The sequence below is a fragment of the Oncorhynchus kisutch genome, linkage group LG4 (assembly GCF_002021735.2).
Source record: "Oncorhynchus kisutch isolate 150728-3 linkage group LG4, Okis_V2, whole genome shotgun sequence".
In the NCBI taxonomy this organism is placed as follows: domain Eukaryota; kingdom Metazoa; phylum Chordata; class Actinopteri; order Salmoniformes; family Salmonidae; genus Oncorhynchus; species Oncorhynchus kisutch.
The window spans coordinates 54,204,503-54,217,637 of record NC_034177.2 but is presented as its reverse complement, the minus strand read 5'-3'; the positions used below and the strand labels follow the sequence as shown (position 1 = coordinate 54,217,637).

The window sequence follows — 13,135 nt, the reverse complement described above, 5'->3', positions numbered from 1 at the left end:
CCTTCGTTGCCCGGGCGGTGTGTTTGGGATCATTGTCATGCTGAAAGACCCAGCCACGTTTCATCTTCAGTGCCCTTGCTGATAGAAGGAGGTTTTCACTCAAAATCTCACGATACATGGCCCCATTCATTCTTTCCTTAACACGGATCAGTCATCCTGGTCCCTTTGCAAAAAAACAGCCCCAAAGCATGATGTTTTCACCCCCATGCTTCACAGTAGGTATGGTGTTCTTTGGATGCAACTCAGCATTCTTTGTCCTCCAAACATGACGAGTTGAGTTTTTACCAAAAAGTTATATTTTGGTTTCATCTGACCATATGACATTCTCCCAATCTTCTTCTGGATCATCCAAATGCTCTCTAGCAAACTTCAGACGGGCCTGGACATGTACTGGCTTAAGCAGGGGGACACGTCTGGCACTGCAGGATTCGAGTCCCTGGCGGCGTAGTGTGTTACTGATTGGTAGGCTTTGTTACTTTGGTCCCGGCTCTCTGCAGGTCATTCACTAGGTCCCCCCGTATGGTTCTGGGATTTTTGCTCACCGTTCTTGTGATCATTTTGACCCCACGGGGTGAGATCTTGCATGGAGCCCCAGATCGAGGGAGATTATCAGTGGTCTTGTATGTCTTCCATTTCCTAATAATTGCTCCCACAGTTGATTTCTCCAAACCAAGCTGCTTACCTATTACAGATTCAGTCTTCCCAGCCTGGTGCAGGTCTACAATTTTGTTTCTGGTGTCCTTTGACAGCTCTTTGGTCTTGGCCATAGTGCAGTTTGGAGTGTGACTGTTTGAGGTTGTGGACAGGTGTCTTTTATACTGATAACAAGTTCAAACAGGTGCCATTAATACAGGTAACGAGTGGAGGACAGAGGAGCCTCTTAAAGAAGAAGTTACAGGTCTGTGAGAGCCAGAAATCTTGCTTGTTTGTAGGTGACCAAATTATTATTTTCCACCATTATTTGCAAATAGATTAATTAAAAATCCTACAATGTGATTTTCAGGATTTTTTTTCACATTTTGTCTGTCATAGTTGAAGTTTACCTATGATGAAAAAAGCCAAGCCTCTCTCATCTTTTTAAGTGGAAGAACTTGCATAATTGGTGGCTGACTAAATACTTTTTTGCCCCACTGTATGCCTAACCTCAACGCTTAGCCTAATATCACCCACTTAACCGATTTCACTTCAATTCTACTTAGATGATCTAATGATGATCTAATATCCAACTCCTTAACAATATTGATTATGTCCATACATCTCAGACACACTTGCCATGCGGGTCTGGCCTCCTGACCTTCCTTTGGGTAACTACACTGATCATGCCACACACACACACTGGCACTCACCATGTGTGGGTCTGGCCTCCTGCCCTTCCTCAGGGTAACACAGATGGTGGAAGCCTCTGGTATTATGGGAGATTTGGTTCTGGGGGGAATGATGCCAACGGGGTATGACAATCCTGGAGGGAGAACATAAATATTAAAGTTATGTAACACATCTGCGCTCATACAGCTTCTGAAAGGTGAAGCTAGTTCAGCTAATAGTTTAGTAATGCAGCTAACAGAGTAGCACCTCTATCCATGGTCGTGTTCATTAGGGCACCCAGTAATTTAAAAAAATCTAATTGGACAAGGTAAAATAGTCCCTCCCGTTTTCATTCCATTTGGGAGTGTTTTCTACTGTGTACCTTTGGTGTCAGAGGGGTCTCTGTCACACTGTTCAGATCTGTCCTCGCCGTTGGTCTCATCCACCTCAGCTACAGTGGTGAGCTCTGGTTCACTCTTATACAGCCTGTAGTCTGGACCCTACAGGGGGACATGAGAGAGAGAGAGAGAGAGAGAGATCAGTTACTACACAAAGATACATGACAGGTGAAAGATCAGTACACGCACTGACATCAGAAGAGATGGGTGAAGAAATGATTTATTCATAATAAAGACATGCTGACAAGCTCAAATCGAAATTATATATTTCCATGATCTGCTAAAGATATGGACAATAAAGTGTTCATAAATCACGAAGCTCAAAATGAGAAATGAGAGGACAACAAACCAACCAACCAAACAATATAAACAAAATCAGTGTGGTTAACTGAAATAACCTCCAAAACGACAAACTAATTAACAAAATAAAACAAATACATGTGAATGATTCACAAAGAAAATATAAATAACCCAAAAATACATCCACATTTATGACAAGTAAGGTTTGAGGGAAAACTCAAAAGAATCCCAAAATAATAATACGTCCACCAAAATAATATTTTAATAATGAAATGGAAAGAAGGGACATCTGGATGATTCACAAAGCAAGCGGATGAAGGAACATCATAAACATATTGGTCCTTATGATGAGGAAAAATTGAAAATGATAAAAAAATAAGCACCAAAATGATACAAAAAAAAAACAAGAGCGGGATCAATGTGATCATGCGTGATGACAGCACCGCAGGGGTAATGACATAGGTCATCGATCAACAGCTTACGCTGTGTGTTCTGTTCCTCTGGCCGGCTTTCCGGTCCCTATCATCGGGACCCCGATGTGGTGGCTGTGGCGGTCGCCAGATGGTGGTAACCGGAGAGGACAGGGGGGGGGGGGGGGGGGGGGTATGGCAGGGAGGTTGGGCTGGCTCGGCTCGTAGGCCTGGGGTAAGGGTGGCCACGGGGGAGCTGAGAGGTTCTCCACTTCCAACTCCTCCTCCTGGAGATGTTATTTAACCTTTATTTATACAGGATGTACTCATTTTTGTGTGATCAATTTTGTTATTGTTATGACAGGTACACATCATACACATGAACAAAAACCTGTGACAGGACTAACTTTTTCACTCCCACGGGACTTCCACAACACATCGGTGTCAGAAGCTGACAGGCTGGACTCAAACCGGTTTGAGATATCTTGTTCACAAGAGAGAGCTGTTCAACATGGCAGCGCTCAGCAGCATCGCTTAAAAGTATATAAATACACAAACAGTGTATTCAGACCCCTTCCCCTTTTCCACATTTTGTTACGTTACAGCCTTATTCTAAAATATATTTTTTTTATGTCCTCATCAATCTACACCTCTTCATGACAAAGTAAAAATGTTTTTTGAAATACCTTATTTACATAGGTTTTCAGACCCTTTGCTATGAAACTCGAAATTGAGCTCAGGTGCATCCTGTTTCCATTGATCATCCTTAAGATGTTTATACAACTTGTTTGGAGTCCACCTGTAGTACATTCAATTGATTGGACATGAGTTGGAAAGGCACACAACTGTCTAAATAAGGTCCCACAGTTGACAGAGCATGTCAGAGCAAAAACCAAGCCATGAGGTCAAAGGAATTGTCCGTAGAGCTCCGAGACAGGATTGTGTCAAGGCACAGATCCCGAGAAGGGTACAAAAAAATGTCTGCAGCATTGATGGTCCCCAAGAAAACAGTGGAAGAAGAAGTTGGGAACCACGAAGACCCTTCCTAGAGCTGGCCGCCGGAAAAACTGAGCAATAGGGGGAGAAGGACCATGGCCGGGAGATGGCCAAGAACCCAATGGTCACTCTGACAGAGTTCTAGAGTTCCTCTGTGGAGATGGGAGAACATCCAGAAGAACAACCATATCTGCAACACTGCCAATCAGGCCTTTATGGTAGAGTTGCTGGTTTGGACAGGACTTCGGATCTCATTATAAAGAGTCACAGTACATCACCCAGGGATAAGGTCACTGAGTTACACATCTAACACTGCACATGACAGCCCACTCAGAGGAATTCCAACCATCTATGGCATCAAGAGAGAAAGGATAGAGCCTCCTGAGTAAAGCCTCTCACAAACTAGATACTGTACATACAGGCAGTCTAGTGGACAAAACATTCAGAACACCTTCCTATTATTGAATTGCACCCCTTTTGCTCTCAGAACAGCCTCAATTCGTCGGGGCATGAACTCCACAACAGGGTTCCCCAACTGGCGGCCCACAAGCAGAATTTTGCCCACTGGTTTTATTTTGTTGGTTCAATTTTCATTGTTGGACATAAACTGTAAAAACACCAGGAAATCAGCTCCAAGTGATTTTAATTTGGGAAATCTGTTCCCAAGTATTTCCATGTATAATAGAGAGACCGGTGATCATATACAAATGTAAGCAAGGTTAGAAAATATTATGTTTTAGTCAAATATTATATCTGTTTGGGCTTCTTGTGGTCATTTTGCAGTCTACAAATGATTTGTAATTATGTTCCGGCCCTCCGACCAGCAGTTCAACAAAATAATTGTCTCGTGGCTGAATCTAGTTGATGATCCCTGCTCTACAAAGTGTTGAAAGCATTCCACAGAGATGTTGACTTCATTGCGTCCCACAGTTGTGTCAAGTTGGCTGGATGTCATTTGGGTGGTGGACCATTCTTTATACACACGGGAGATTGTTGAGCTTGAAAAACCCAGCAGCGTTGCAGTTCTTGACACACTCAAACCGGTGTGCCTGGCACCTACTACCATACCCCGTTCAAAGGCTCTAAATAATTGTCTTGCCTATTCACCCTCTGAATGGCACAAATACACATCCCATGCCTCATCCAATTTGTTGGAATCGGCTAAAATTTGAACATTGAGATATTCAATGAATGATAGGATATGAAAGAGACTGGGTGTTATGTTAGAAGTTAATGCTTCTCTGAAGAAAGACAGAAGGCTTTGGAATGTGTTTGATGGAGGAGAGGAGAGTGAGGGGTTGATATAGGGAAGACAGATAGACATTGTGTATTAGATGAAAGAGGGTTAAGGTCAGAAGGTGAGGACAGATTCTCTTAAGAGAGTAATAAATGTTTGGAATCATGTTACCCTCTTTATTGGCTTCCTGTAGAGCCATAAAATCTAAGGATTGAGAGAAAGAGGAGTGTCTTAAGTGGGATGTATAGAAATTGTGATGTCTTAAATGTTTTGCTGTCTGGTCACAGCTGTACAGAACCTTTGGGGATGATTAAACTTGGTTAAAGCTTAATTGAAAAGCAATTCCAGCTCCCAGATTGCAATTCCTATGGCTTCTACTAGATGTCAACAGTCTTTTTTCAAGGTTTCATGCTTTTCGCCGCTTTCGCTGTAAAGCCTATTGTAAATAGGACAATGCAGTAAGATTAACAATAATTTATGCTTTTAACTTCTCTAGGGTAGGGGGCAGCATTTGGAATTTTGGATGAAAAGTATGCCCAAATTAAACTGCCTTCTACTCAGGCACAGAAGATAGGATGTGCATATAATTAGTAGATTTGGATAGAAAACACTCTAAAGTTTCCCAAACTGTTAAAATAATGTCTGTGAGTATAACAGAACTGATTTGGCAGGCGAAAACCTAGGAAAAACCATTCAGGAAGTAGGATTATTAGATTTTTTTGTTTTTTATTCAATGCCATTACAGTATCCATTGACTTAGGACTCAAATTGTTTCAGGCTTGTATTCTGAAAAATGAGGGAATAAGAGCAGTCTGAATGAGTGGACCCTGCCGTGTCACAGAGCTTTTTCATGCGCGCGACTGAGAGTGCTTTTCTTGTTTACCTTTTATATTGACCACGTTATTGTCCGGTTGAAATATGATTGATTATTTAGCCATTTTTTAAATCTGACACCGTGGTTGGATTCACAAGAAGTTAATCTTTAAACCCATGTAAAATAGTAGTATCTTTTCTGAATTTTTATAATGAATATTTCTGTATTTGAATTTGGCGCTCTGCAATCTCACTGGATGTTGGCCAGGTGGGACGCTAGTGTCCCACATACCCTAGAGAGCTTAACTGATATAAGGCACTTGTATGTACCTAGATGATTAATATCCATAATTATATCCATAATATCCTATTTCACCGGAAGTTGTCGACAAATGTGCCGCTGGCAGGACGCCTAGCCCTAAGAATTAGCAGGTAACATCAAAAGAGCAGGTGTTTTTCATGTTTTGTACACACAGTACATGTGTGTTCCTCACTTCACTCTTCTGTTTGTTGGAGATGGGCGTGGAGCCAGAGTATCCCTGTGTCTCTGAGCTCCTCTGGGCCTTGTTCTTGCTGAGGGCTTCCATCACGTCCTGGATCCTCCACAGCTCCTTCTGGATGTGGACATGCTGCTGGCTGGGGGGCCCCGTCTGACAGAGAGAGAAAGATACATGTAAAAAGAGTGGCTCTGTCTGAACACACACACACACACACACACAGACTATAACATAACTATAACAGTTGAACAGAAAGATAAATATAGTTTGCAAAAAAAATAGGAGATGATAAAAGTTAATGAGAGAGGGAGAGAGTAAGGCTGACAATGCTCTTATACAAGTGAGAGATTGTATTAGCCTTGTGGCTGAGGGATAAGAAAAGAGAGGAGCAGATAATGAGCCACTCCCTGCTGATGACATGCCTGTGTGTGTCTATGAAGTGCACTACGGCTGTATTAATTAATCTGGGCTCTGACTGGGCTGGGCTCTGATTTACAGATTTATTTGTTATTACACCTCTAACAGCTACAGGATGGGGGAGAAATTGAGAGGGAGTGAGAGATTGAGAGGAATGAATGGATGGATGGATGCACGGCGGGACGCATCCGATCCTACCTCACTAAATAAGAAACTATTCATCACTCTCAATAGGTACCCCTCCGACACTCTCAAAGTCACACAGGGTGTGCCCCAGGGCTCTGTGCTGGGACCCCTACTCTTCATAATCTACATTCTCCCAAAGAGTAAGGCAGAGTAATGCAGGGGTTAATGGTGGTTGTTGTTGTGTACCTGAGGGCTTCCCAGTGCCTCTAGTTGCTCCAGCAGGTTGTTCTTGGCCAATGAAACATCTCTCTCCATCTTCTCATACTTCCTCCATGACCGCTCCAACTCCTGGGGAGAGGAAGAGAGGCAATGACATTGCTTCAAATCATACAGCATCTTCTCTCAGGCATGCAGTGTTCGTGTGTATGTGTATCTGCATGTAGTGTATACATATACTCACAGTGTTAACTCTGAATAGCTCTCTACAGGTACTAAGCAGGCCACTCTGTAGCACTTCATTCTGCTGGATGACACCATGTACAGTGGCTGGGTTTTCAAAGCTCATCTCTATCTCCTGACTGGCCGACAGCAGGGCCATCTCCAGGGTATGCTGTGGAGGGGACCACCATTAGAGACAACAACACACAAAGCCTTTCCATCTCTACCAGAAGAAGGTTATCATTAGCATAATTGCTAACGGCTACGTAAAGGCATTCCTGCATTCCAATGCCGCTTCAGAAAGTTGGGGGAAAAAACGAATCACTGATGCATTTTGTTCATGTCTTATGATTAACTTGGGAAAATTAATTTTCATTTTCTAATCAGTTCAATACATTTAGTTGATTTCCTACTAAGTCCAATACATTTTTAAATATTGTTGAATTCCATCTCAATGTCTGGATTCTGTGATTCCATCCGCAGTGTGGATTTTACAGGGCCATAAAGCATCAGGACACATCTATATTGGGTCCACTCCATGTGTTAGGCTTTGTTAAGTAAGTGGTGAGGAGACAGCACATCAGCAGGGTCTATTGTAGACAGATCCATTACCTTCTCTCTGTGTAGCTGCTGTAGCTTGTCCTCCTGCGTCCGGACAACCTTGTCCTGTTTCCACAACCTGCTCAGCTTGGCCTGAGGAGGAGAACAGAAACAATCAGATCAGATACTAAACACTTGTACAACTATGTGCTTACTCAACTGCAATGTCAGACTATCAGGGCACCAACTATGTCTGGTGGTCCAACTGCCACTGCCACTGGTGGTCCAACTGCCATCATACTTTAAAAGGTCAGTCTGCAATTCCACAAACAATGGCAGCCCTGCTACTTGGTTTGCCAAGTGTAACCGCTTATTTCTTTAAAGTCTAAGCCGTTATGAGGGAGGGGGGTTGTAAGCTGACATATGCTTTTAAGAAGGTCATACCATGGATCATTTAGCTATTTGATTTGGAATTTTAGGACAGCGGGGCGGCAGCGTAGCCTAGTGGTTAGAGCGTTGGACTAGTAACCGGAAGGTTGCGAGTTCAAACCCCCGAGCTGACAAGGTACAAATCTGTCGTTCTGCCCCTGAACAGGCAGTTAACCCATTGTTCCCAGGCCGTCATTGAAAATAAGAATATGTTCTTAACTGACTTGCCTGGTTAAATAAAGGTAAAAAAAAAAAAAAAAAAAACACCTCCTAAAGTATATACAGCAAATGATTTGATAAAATACTGAATTTGGCCATTACCACTAAAGCCATAAAAATGAATGGAATAAACCATTCACAAATAACAACAACAAAAAAATAAGGAGGTATCTGTGCTATATCTAGAACATATAAGAAAGCTCTGGAAATATTTTTGTTTTTTTTAACACAGTATTTAACATAGGCAGATGCGAGGGATTGAGACGCATCCCATGCAAAACTGATATCTTTAGCTTAAATTGACTGATTTGGATGTTTTTTTGGATGGATTTGGCAGAGAACAGAAACAATCAGATCAGAAACTCTACACTCTATGAAAAAAGTAATGTGGAGACCTGCTCGTCGAACATCTCATTCCAAAATCATTGGCATTAATATGGAGTCGGTCCCCCCCTTTGCGTCTGTAACAGCCTCCACTCTTCTGGGAAGGCTCTACTAGATTTTGGAACCTTGCTGCGGGGACTTGCTTCCATTCAGCCACAAGAGTATTGGTGCGGTCGGGCACTAATGTTGGGCGATTAGGTCTGGCTCGCAGTTGGCGTTCAAATTCATCCCAAAGGTGTACGATTGGGCTGAGGTCCGGGCTCTGTGCAGGCCAAATTCTTCCACACCGATCTCGACAAACCATTTCTGTATGGACCTCGCATTGTCATGCTGAAACTGGAAAGGGCCATGCCCAAACTTTTGCCACAAAGTTTGAAGCACAGAATTGTCTAGAATGTCATTGTATGCTGTAGCGTTAAGATTTCCCTTCACAAGGGGCCTAGGTCCGAACCATGAAAAACAGGCCCAGGCCATTATTCCTCCTCCACCAAACTTTACAGTTGGCACTATGCATTGGGGCAGGTAGCATTATCCTGGCAAGAGCCAAACCCAGATTTGTCAGTTGGACTGCCAGATGGTAAAGAGTGATTCATCACTCTAGAGGATGCGTTTCCACTGCTCCAGAGTCCAATGACGGTGAGCTTTACACCACTCCAGCTGACAATTGGCATTTTCCATGATGATCTTTTTAATTTTTTAAAATTTACTTCTATTTAACTAGGCAAGTCAGTTAAGAACAAATTATTATTTCCAATGATGGCCTAGAAACAGTGGGTGAACTGCCTTATTCAGGGGCCAAACGACAGATTTCCAACAAGTCAGTTCGTCAGCTCTGGAATTCGATCTTGCAACCTTTCAGTTACTAGTCCAACGCTCTAACCACTAGGCTACCTGCCACCCCATCTTAGGCTTGTGTGCGCCTGCTCGGCCATGGAAACCCATTTCATGAAGCTCCCGACAAACAGTTATTGTGCTGAAGTTGCTTCCAGAGGCAGTTTGGAACTCGGTAGTGAGCGTTGCAGCCGAGGACACATGATTTTTACACGCTTCAAAACTCGGCGTTCCCCTACTGTGAGCTTGTGTTGCCTACCACTTCGCGATAGAGCCGTTGTTGCTTCTAGACGATTCTACTTCAAATAACAGCAGGGCTGCATTCTATGACGGTGCTACGTTGAAAGTAACTGAGCACTTCAGTAAGGCCATTCTACTGCCAATGGAGTTTGCATGTGTTGATGTTATACACCTGTCTGCAATGGTTGTGGCTGAAATAGCCAAATCCACTTATTTGAAGGGATGTCCACATACTTTTGTATATATTGTGTATATCTTTGCAGATATTTCCAGAGTCAACACAACACAGGGCAAAGGTCAGAACAGGCTGTACATGGCTTACACCATACCTAAGACTGTCATACCCAAGACAGTATTTTCCATAGAAATATCTGTCACAGTAGCCATACTTGAGTGTGTTGGACTTACATCAATGTCGACTTCCTGCGGCCTGCACATGCAGGAGTGTTCCCTGTATTCCTCTGGGCTCATCTGTAGAGAAGGACATGCTGTTACAGTAGAATCAGAACTAATGCAGCTTCATAAGGTCATATTTTGACCTGTTGTATTAACTAAGTGTATGTTATTGTCTTTCAATCTGTATCCTATGCCTGCCAGAAATAATTGCACCTCTGGGATTGGTAAAGTTGATTGAATTCAATTGTGCTAATGGTTTGTCATTTCTCATTGAACCAGATACATCTACATTTACAAAACCACCAAACATAAGACAGATAGCTACCAGGACAGTCTAGTCTAAGCAGCCTGTCTATTCTGAGGCTTCTGGTGCATTCAACACCCAGAGGGATTTGTCTTCCTCCGCAGAATATAGTGGTTATAGAGGGCACCCCAATGAGAAGGCAGGTACAACTATGTGTGGTGGTTGTTGTCCAACTGCCATCATACTTTAAAAGGTCAGTCTGCAATTCCAAAAACAATGGCAGGCCTTCTACTTGGTTTGCCAAGTGTAACCGCTTATTTCTTTAAAGTCCAAGCCGTTATGAGGGAGGGGGGTTCTAAGCTGACATATGCAATTGTTTTAAGAAGGCCATACCATGGATCATTTAGCTATTTGATTTGGAATTTTAGGACACCTCCTAAAGTATCCCCAAAAAATATGGCAAATGATTTGATAAAATACTGAATTTGGCCATTACAACTAAAGCCCATAAAAATGAATTGAATAAACCATTCACAAATGACAAAAAAATACAGTAAAAAAATACAAATAAGGAAAAAGGTTTGGACGTGTCTGTGCTATATCTAGGACATACAGTGCCTTGCGAAAGTATTCGGCCCCCTTGAACTTTGCAACCTTTTGCCACATTTCAGGCTTCAAACATAAAGATATAAAACTGTATTTTTTTGTAAAGAATCTACAACAAGTAGGACACAATCATGAAGTGGAACGACATTTATTGGATATTTCAAACTTTTTTAACAAATCAAAAACTGAAAAATTGGGCCCCTTTACTTTAAAATAAAATAAATAATTTAAAATTATTCAGCCCCTTTACTTTCAGTGCAGCAAACTCTCTCCAGAAGTTCAGTGAGGATCTCTGAATGATCCAATGTTGACCTAAATGACTAATGATAATAAATACAATCCACCTGTGTGTAATCAAGTCTCCGTATAAATGCACCTGCACTGTGATTGTCTTAGAGGTCCGTTAAAAGCGCAGAGAGCATCATGAAGAACAAGGAACACACCAGGCAGGTCCGAGATACTGTTGTGAAGAAGTTTAAAGCCGGATTTGGATACAAAAAGATTTCCCAAGCTTTAAACATCCCAAGGAGCACTGTGCAAGCGATAATATTGAAATGGAAGGAGTATCAGACCACTGCAAATCTACCAAGACCTGGCTGTCCCTCTAAACTTTCAGCTCATACAAGGAGAAGACTGATCAGAGATGCAGCCAAGAGGCCCATGATCACTCTGGATGAACTGCAGAGATCTACAGCTGAGGTGGGAGACTCTGTCCATAGGACAACAATCAGTTGTATATTGCACAAATCTGGCCTTTATGGAAGAGTGGCAAGAAAAAAGCCATTTCTTAAAGATATCCATAAAAAATTAAACCAAAATTGAACTTTTTGGCAACAATGCAAAATGTTATGTTTGGCGTAAAAGCAACACAGCTCATCACCCTGAACACCATCCCCACTGTCAAACATGGTGGTGGCAGCATCATGGTTTGGGCCTGCTTTTCTTCAGCAGGGACAGGGAAGATGGTTCAAATTGATGGGAAGATGGATGGAGGCAAATACAGGACCATTCTGGAAGAAAACCTGATGGAGTCTGCAAAAGACCTGAGACTGGGACGGAGATTTGTCTTCCAACAAGACAATGATCCAAAACATAAAGCAAAATCTACAATGGAATGGTTCAAAAATAAACATATCCAGGTGTTAGAATGGCCAAGTCAAAGTCCAGACCTGAATCCAATCGAGAATCTGTGGAAAGAACTGAAAACTGCTGTTCACAAATGCTCTCCATCCAACCCCACTGAGCTCGAGCTGTTTTGCAAGGAGGAATGGGAAAAAATGTCAGTCTCTCGATGTGCAAAACTGATAGACATACCCCAAGCGACTTGCAGCTGTAATCGCAGCAAAAGGTGGCGCTACAAAGTATTAAAAAAGTTTGAAATATCCAATAAATGTCGTTCCACTTCATGATTGTGTCCCACTTGTTGTTGATTCTTCACAAAAAAATACAGTTTTATATCTTTATGTTTGAAACCTGAAATGTGGCAAAAGGTCGCAAAGTTCAAGGGGGCCGAATACTTTCGCAAGGCACTGTATAAGAAAGATCTGGAAATATTTAAGCTTTTTACGCAGCCCATGCAGAACTGATATCTTTAGCTTAAATTATGTTACTTAGATTAGGGGCAGCAGGTAGCCTAGTGGTTAGAGCGTTGGGCCAGTAACTGAAAGGTTGCTAGATTGAATCCCTGAGATGACATGGTAAAAATCTGTCATTCTGCCCATGAACAAGGCAGTTAACCCACTGTTCATAGGCCATGATTGTAAATAAGAATTTGTTCTTAACTGACTTAACTGACTACCTAGTTAAATAAAGGTTAAATAAAACATTTAATTAAAAAAAAGATTGACACACTGGTGCGTCAACAGACTCTAGGGGATATTATAGGCATAAGTGATATGTATAAATAGGACATTTCATTCAAAATAACAGGGTGTGCACCAAGGCTCTGTGCTGGGACTCCAACTCTTCATAATCTACATAATCACACTCCTACTCCCAGGCATATCCCAGATTGGGCCTTTACCACGGATAAAGATTTCAGAGGAATCTGCTTGTCTAGTCTCTGTGGTCTTGGCTAGGGTTAGTGTTACAAAACAGAACAGTTGAAACGTGTCCCAAACTGACACACAGACCACAGATTTATATAGATAGAGAGCCAAACAGAGCTATAATATTAACAATGCTAAGAAAAATAAAATGCCCCAATCAGGATTGGTTTATTTGAGACAGTGACTGAACATTGGGCCAATAGTTGATTTGACTTTGTCCTTTCCCTTTAGCTCCTAGTGATGCAAAGAGTTTCATTGGGA

The 13,135-nt window shown here is 42.1% G+C and overlaps 1 protein-coding gene across 8 annotated transcripts in view; it reads right to left on the bottom strand.

Moving 5' to 3' along the window:
- The window catches only part of LOC109889700 (pleckstrin homology domain-containing family A member 5), a 107,864-nt gene that overhangs the window by 15,081 nt on the left and 79,648 nt on the right, over positions 1 to 13,135 (bottom strand). For 7 of the 8 annotated variants that reach the window (XM_031823234.1, XM_031823232.1, XM_020481319.2 and 4 more), the window contains 7 exons: positions 9,989 to 10,051; positions 7,550 to 7,630; positions 6,960 to 7,109; positions 6,746 to 6,847; positions 5,954 to 6,109; positions 1,688 to 1,805; positions 1,347 to 1,459 (listed from right to left, as the gene is read on the bottom strand). In XM_031823234.1, coding sequence (XP_031679094.1) covers positions 1,347 to 1,459; positions 1,688 to 1,805; positions 5,954 to 6,109; positions 6,746 to 6,847; positions 6,960 to 7,109; positions 7,550 to 7,630; positions 9,989 to 10,051 — 783 coding nt within the window. The remainder of the gene's footprint in view (positions 1 to 1,346; positions 1,460 to 1,687; positions 1,806 to 5,953; positions 6,110 to 6,745; positions 6,848 to 6,959; positions 7,110 to 7,549; positions 7,631 to 9,988; positions 10,052 to 13,135) is intronic. The other variant, XM_031823235.1, reaches the window with a different exon arrangement.